This window comes from Morone saxatilis, unplaced genomic scaffold (genome assembly GCF_004916995.1).
Source record: "Morone saxatilis isolate NCDOM2014 unplaced genomic scaffold, NCSU_SB_2.0 Contig24, whole genome shotgun sequence".
Classification (NCBI taxonomy): Eukaryota; Metazoa; Chordata; class Actinopteri; family Moronidae; genus Morone; species Morone saxatilis.
The window spans coordinates 23,984,254-23,991,958 of record NW_023339807.1 but is presented as its reverse complement, the minus strand read 5'-3'; the positions used below and the strand labels follow the sequence as shown (position 1 = coordinate 23,991,958).

The 7,705-nt window shown below is 40.4% G+C and overlaps 1 protein-coding gene across 1 annotated transcript in view; it reads right to left on the bottom strand.

Annotated features, from left to right (window-relative positions):
* Positions 1-352: 352 nt before the first annotated feature.
* The window catches only part of dpy19l1l (dpy-19-like 1, like (H. sapiens)), a gene marked incomplete in the record, with an annotated part of 24,755 nt that continues 17,402 nt past the window's right edge, over positions 353-7,705 (bottom strand). The window contains 6 exon segments of the mRNA XM_035671663.1: positions 353-4,330; positions 4,581-4,706; positions 5,975-6,074; positions 6,839-6,929; positions 6,932-7,030; positions 7,265-7,384. Of these exon segments, the coding sequence (XP_035527556.1) occupies positions 4,159-4,330; positions 4,581-4,706; positions 5,975-6,074; positions 6,839-6,929; positions 6,932-7,030; positions 7,265-7,384 (708 nt within the window).

Genomic DNA, 7,705 nt, shown 5'->3' with positions numbered 1-7,705 from the left:
ACAGACTGCTGAGTGTCCAACACCGACCGAGAACATAGACACAGTTTTCACTCCACTTATACAAGGACAGGATGGCTCGCTTGCACAAACATTCCTGGTCACCTTAACGTAATTTAAAAACATATCGGTGAAGGCAAGGGGCCTTTATTAGATCAGTTTGTAAGTGGGTTTTCTGTTTTCACCTGTGATAGGTCAACTGATTGTAACAACCTATAGTAACAACAATGGTGGTGCTCTTTGTAGATCCTTACAGGTCATTAAAGGTGCAGTTTACTTTGTGATCCAGCAGAGGGTGCACCACTATCAGCTTGAGAGCAAGCCCTGGTGACCTGTCATTAAACTAAGCTATTAATATTAGGTTGTTTGACAGAAATGGAGGACACCAGCAAACAAAGCATGGGGCAAACGCCAAAGCTTTAAAAAAAAAAAGTGTGCCTCTGTCGACTTTGTATAAAGCAGCTGTCAAACTCAACCGCTGTGTGCGAAGTCAAACATTCCTTAATAGACTTAAGTTGAGAAAGAAAATTATTTCTTTTAAACACATTAAGACAAAAAAAAACAGTAGTGCTGAAGGCAAATACTTTATTTTTTAAAATACAGACAAAATAGACAAATATTATAAAAGACATCTGAAACACACCAACGCCTGCGACAGGAATAAACTATTTACGTCAAAGTGTTTCAGGAAGTGTGACCACCGCCCCACTCCTTTAAAACGGGCACTTCACTTCTACACCGCGAAACCTCAGTCTTTGTACAAATAGTACACAAACAAACAAACAGCTCTGAAATCAGACCGACAGAATGTCACAGATTAAATGTGCACCGTATGATTTGTTCAACCGCTCGCTCTGGCACATTTAATCTCATCACAGTAGGAGTTTTTGAATTGTGAACGTACGTTTGTTTTCGTTTAAAAGTATCATCTCACTAATCTTTCTTTAATATTTGTACTTTCCGGTGCCAAATCAATGAAATCAGCAGCACCGAGGTGTGTTGTACCGTAATGATTTCAACCTGTTACAACTTCATACACGAGAAATACATTAAAGCTGAGAGAAACTTGAAGCCTTTATAGAAACAAAACCATCACAGAATATTTGAGAAGTCACTAGTGATTGTGAAATATATGTCATCATGTTGGAGGAGTAAACATGCAACAGAAAACCCATTAACAGCCAAATGTTTGTGCAGCGGTGGCCTAGACTCGCACTCTTGTAGGAGGAAGAAGTGATGATGTTCGACTCCTGCCTCTTATAGGAACATGTTGACATTTTGGACAAAATCAAACAAAATCTACCTACCAGCACCTCTAAAGTGAATCATTTGACTGCCCATTTCTCATTTGTTTAATCCGTACAAAAACTAGAGTAAAAAATGAGTAATTGAGGTTTTACAGGAAGTTATGTGCCAGACTGTTTCTTGGTAAGAACATTAACCTTTTGCTATCTTGTTGTCGCTGCAAGGTTGCCAGGCAACCAGCGGAGATTGCTACCCTCGGTCAAAAAACAGTCCAGCACATAACGTCCTATAAAACCACAACTCTTTACGCTTGTAGAGGTCTTGTGAGGTACATATTTGAACTGACCAGACCAGCTCTTTGAGTCTTTGTGCTAAGCTAAGCTAAGCTAACCTGCTGACAGACACAAGAGTGGAATCAATATTCACATTTAACTCTGGACGAAAACGGGAAGAAGCATTTTATTTTTCCAAAATGTTGAACTAGTCCTTCAAAGACAAACAACTATCACTATAAGACAAACCTGCTGTATGTTGACTCATTTATAGAGCCATGTGAAAAAAAAAACGTGTTGTAAAGCTTTTCCCCCTTCTGAAAGTGGCACCAAGCTTCAGTAACAAATAAAATGGGGTTGATATGAGAAAAAAACCTTAAAGTATAGTGAATGTGAGTTAAACTGACTGCAATTAAAAAAGATGATATAAGGTGAAACCACCAATACAACATGCAGCTATGGTGCCACTGCTAATTGAACCTACAGTGGTTGTAAAAGACAAGCTAATGATAGTGATGAGCTAAACTGTCCCCTTCCGAAGGAGATTCTTGTTTCTACAGACACAAGAGTGGTATCAGTCTTCTCTTAGCAAGTAAGTGAATAAGCAAATCATTTCCTAAAATGTCAAACAGTCATTAATGAGGCCCCAAGAAGGAACCAACGACTGCTACCATTTACATAAAATCCACTGCTACAAATAGTTTGGATTGGCTGTTACAGAACTCACAAACTGATGGTTCTCAATAACTAAAACACACATCTTTCATGTGCTACAGTACCCCAAACACGCAGCTTTAATTACTAAAGACTTACTTTGGCAATTAACAATTCAAGAAACAAAAAGTACCTTTTAAAGGCTGTACAGTGGCATTTTACAAAACAGTTGTTTGGGTATTTACAAAAACGCTGTCAAATGACACAGTACAGGCAATCTACTTGTTCAGTTTTTAGTGGTGCAACAGATCATAGTTGATCCGTACAGACTGCCTGCCCCCCCTAAATGAGTACTTCCTTAAATCTCGATTTGCAGAGTCAGTTTTCAGCGAAAAGATATACAAAACAGATGTGTGCTGTTAAAATCTGAATCCTAATGACTGGGTTAGGGAAGAGCAACGGATTTAACTCCACTGAGTAGAATCCTGTAGGCTGTGACTTCGGGCATTTTCAGTGGTGTAACTGCAAAACCGGTCATTACAAAATAGATAATAAGACTGTGATGTTTATTCCAAGTTGGGAAATATCTGCTGCCTTCCCATCGATGCACAGATCCGCTCATCGGAGCAGCTCCAGTCTAAGCTTGTCTGTGACGCAGCAGCCGTCAGCTTCCAGTATAAAACCGCTTCTAAATTATTTGATCCAATGTCAGCATGTTTTTCTGACAGTTGCACGTTGCAGAACGGTGACGTCAAACCCATATGTCTATGCTGCTTGGAACAAGGAGGAGTCATGGCGGTGAGGAAGAAATGGTCCTAGGCTTTGCTCCATTTCATGAATAAACTTAACTCTACTCAGTTTCTACAGTGTTCAGACTCTATAAGAGATGATAAAATAACTGCATTTACTTTGAAAACCTGTGTACATTCAACAAATTTACAATTCCACAAAGAACTGGACTAATGAGCAGAACTGATAATGGTATTAATAGCATCTTATCAATTCCCATTCCTAGCGGCTATATCGGAGCAAAAGCAGCATAGCAGTCATAGTCTGATTCAAAAAAATTATCCGATCCGTGACTCAGAACCGTGATCCGATCCGAACTGTGAGTTTTGTGATCTGTTGCACCCCTATTTACTTCCTATGATTTGCCATTAAAAAACCTTTTTTCCACCAGGTTATAATGAATTAAGAATGAAAGCTGAGTCACCACGTAAATTTTACCTTGAGGCAAAGGCTGAATGATGTATATCAAAAAGATTTTGAACAAAATAACTGAATTTTCCCGTGATTCCAAAGACTCTTAAAATACTGTTGGCTTGAAAATGTTTTAACACCTTGAAGTTTGCATAAAAAATACTCACACAAATAAATTATAAAAATAGTGTACTACTGAAAATTATTTTCAGAGATCTACACTGTGCATAACAATAGAAGAAGTCAGCTTTTGTCAAGTTTGCAAAGGGTATTGCTTCACAGTATGTGGACATCATTGATTGGTCCCGCCAGACAAAATTTACTTCTTCAGCGCAAAGAAAATGAATTCCATACAGTAAAAAAACCAATACTGATGTATGAACAGCTTCTCTTTGAGGAGAATGTTTCTTAAAATAAGGATCTATGTAACAGAACCGACGCAACAAACCAGAAGAAAGCTGCGACACCTTTTGGCTTTTCACTTGGGCACCGAGCGTAATGGGAACGTCGCCGGATGACGAAGATGCAGCAATAAGGATGACTGGCAATATGTGGGAAAAAGGGAGTTTCTTTAAGTCACAAATACTGAGACCTGTAAGGGCACCAAGAGTGGAGAGACTCAAGGCAAAATTGTTTTGTCCAACCTACTGTTAGTCCACTGCTCAGGGAAAAGGATACTACAGAAAAGTGGAACTGTGAGGGGGGGGGGTTCGAGAAAGTAAAAGGTAAAAAGTTCGCAACGGCAGTGACCCACCAGAGGCGGTGGAAAGAACCTGTCTGTCCAACGATGTTATCTGAGATCTTTTGTAGCTTTGGGGACTTTGAGGACTTTGTAAATGTCATTGGAAAAGACTGTGGTGAAGTGGGGTCGTGAGTTCCTGGACATGTGGGTGCAGAGGGGGATTTTACCAATATTTTGGGGATCCTCAATGTCCCAGATCTCTGGCATGCTGCACCCAGGCCTGGGCAAAGAGAGAGGGAATAAAACAAATGAAGAGAAGGAGAGAAAAAGAGAGAGAAAGGAAAACAAGGTGGTTAATCATTATTATGAACTATTCGCATTGCATTTTAACTAAATTAATATCTTTCCTCTTTGTAATTCTTTCTCGATACGCAGCAACTGAATGCCCAGAATAAAAATGTGAAAGAAAACGTGGTCCCAGGTAACAATGTGCCTCTTCCTGTGAGACGGCACTCATGGTGTTGAGGTACCTGGTTCGCCTGGTGCACCAGGAATCCTCCAGGACGAAGAAGTCCACTCCCAGCTTCATCAGGTTCCTCTTTACGGTTTCTCCAGACATGCGGCTGTACATGGAGTAAACCAGCTTGGTTCTCTCCCTGCGAGGAACGAAACACAGCGCCGTTACAATGCGGAAGGGTGAGAATGACTTTTAAATTCAGACTTGATTTTAAATGCTTTATGTACATTTCATTTCAGGAATTTATTTCTTTTGATTACAACCTTACTGTCTCATTATATAAAGCACTGAATAAAGCTTGTGATAAAGTTATTGTTCAAAGAATTTCTCCTGTAATTTGTTTGACATGAAAATACGTTCATCAGTGTTCAATGCATCTTGCAGTGTATTGCACACTTGGGCTGCAGGATATGGTAAAAAAAAAAAATCAATGTTGTGAATATTCTGACAGACATTGAGATTTCAATATGATTCAATATTGGTGAGTGTTACAAGCTCCCCCCTGCTGGTCAGACACATGACAGTCACTAATGTGTTTCGGCTCTTTTCTCAGGTGGGAACCAATAAAGAGCGGGCGGGGGATTTCGGTTCTCTCTCTCTGCTATTCCTCCAGCCGGGACATGCTGCTTAGGTTCTACTTAAAGTATATTCTAGTTGCTTTTGCTTTCTGATGGGACTGGGTGTTCAGTTTATTGGGGTGTAACTGTGGGAATGATCATTTTGTGCATCATGATTTTCATTTTCACTGAAAAAACTAAACAAATGATAGAAATGTGTTCGGTTCTGTACCGAAAGAACATGTTTTCTCACATCCGTAGACCGAGATTTGTACGACAGGGCATGGAAACTTACCGTACTTCATTTTAATGCTGTTTTGGCACACATTTTACCTGGATAAAAAAAAGCTTCTGCAATTTTCCTATTGCACTTGTATATTTAAATTAATTGCAAAGCCCTATTATACACTTTAGCTATGGAAAGATTATTCAAAACACATCAGAGAAAGAGATTTACATAAAGAGATATAGATTTTACACACATTTTATAAAGAATTCCATAATTGTTTAAAACTCTCTCGCTCTTTCTTCACTCCTGTGCCTCTAGTTTGTGTGCTGTTGAGTAACAACCTCCCGCTACCGTGAAGTTCTCCAGTCACGGCTGAATTGAAGTTACAAAATTCTCTGTACTATTTCCTATCAGACTGCAGACTGTGTATCCAGATGTGTATCGAACTGTCTGAGAAAGAGATACATATACACACCCCGTTATGAAGTATGTGCTGTATTTTGACCAGGGTGAAGAGGATTGGAAACTGCCTCTAGCCAAACATGGATGCTTTGTTTGTTTCTCTTTGTGTCTCTGCTCTGAGCACAAGAGCAGTTGTGCTGTACTGTGAGTTCCACTGACCTCAGACCAGCATCTTCATAGTGGGGGTGGTTGACGATTGGCCGACCTGTGGAAAGCTTCACGCTGGCCATGGTGGGCATGGCCCCGGCAAACACAGAATCTGCAACAAGCACACGCAAAAAAAAAGAAATAAATAAGACAAAAAAAGAAAAGAGATAGAAGATGAATGCTGTTGAGTGGATTTATGTCAACTACTGTTTGTGACAATTTAGCAATCTTGAGACAAGTTAGTAAAAGTTTAGAAATCAACTGTATGATCATTTTGGAGGCTGCTCAGTTCTGACTGAGAGGTGGTTTCTGTTCCTTACGTCTACCCTATTGATATACCATATGGGGTTGGAAAATAATAGAAACATCCATCAGTATAACCACAAAATCACTCCAATTCTATCATGCAAATAAATCAACAGCTCTCTTAAACAATTTAAACAAAACTATAACTATAACCTTCATGTATCAGATTGCATTGGTTTCAGCTGTACCTACTGAACTGGCAACTGAATGTATATTCAAATACATTGACAACCAAACAACCGTTACCATTTCAAACAGATTTAGCCCGGTTTAATCTTAGATGTCTAGACATCTTTTGACATTCACATTCGCCAAAACAATTGTTACCAGGTACTGAAACAAGCAAAATGTCACCCACTTGTCGCACACTGATCTTTACCTCCTTGACCTTTGGAAGGAAATATTATTTTTGTTCAGCCTGTGAGAGTATTTTCGATATTGAGTTCATGCTTGGAAGATCTATGCTGGCATATAAAGTGGGACCAGGAGGTCTCTTGGTGCTGTGTACTGTTGCAGTTCAGAACAAGCTTGTGAAGTAATCTTGAATAACTTTGTGTGTATCCAACTCACCAGGACGGGCGTTCTCCTGGATCCAGTGCAGCTCCTCCTGCGGCAGGTTGCTGAACTCTCCAATAATCGCCACTGGGCCCTGCAGGTTGGCCCACTCCCTTGTACGGCCAATAGGATGGCCATTGAACGCAAACACCCCAAAACGATTTCGTGTGTTTAAAACTCTCCCCAAAAAAAGATCCAGCCAAACAACTGGACATAACAACCAGGGAGAAACAGATGAGAGAAGACGAGGGGAGAGAGAGAGAGGAGAGAGAGAGAGAGAGCCTTATTAAAGTACAGAATGTGTGCTCAAACAGATAATCTGCTTATTAATACACAAATAATTGAAATGGAGAAGAAACTTTACAGGTGAAACACTGATGACATTAGGGAAACTATCTTTATTTGGCTTTTTGTTTTTGTTACTTGTGGTGAGAGACAGACCTGTTTGGAGCAGATGAGGGAGGCCATGATGCACATGTGGGGCGTCAGGAAGAGCTTCAGACGCATGATGAGGACGGCCAGGACAGCAAACGCCACCAGCTGCAGACTGTGGTACACCAGCTGCAGAGCGACAAGTCCACACACAGTCCGATAATCAAGACTGACAGGAAGGGGCAGAGGAAATAAAACGAGCAAGATACTTTTCCAGGAGCTGCGACCAATCTCCTCATCAGCCGAGGCAGGTAAACAAACGTCAAACGCAGACGAAATTCAACTCGCTTGAACCAGAACAGGCAATTTGAAGACGCCATATAGGGCGGTCAATTGTTTGAACACAAACTAACACAAAATGGAGCGAACTAGCAAATTAGAGGGCAGCGTTAAACAGATAATCACAGGGTTCCTGCCATTTTTCAGAAATCATGTTCCAGGACCTTTCCA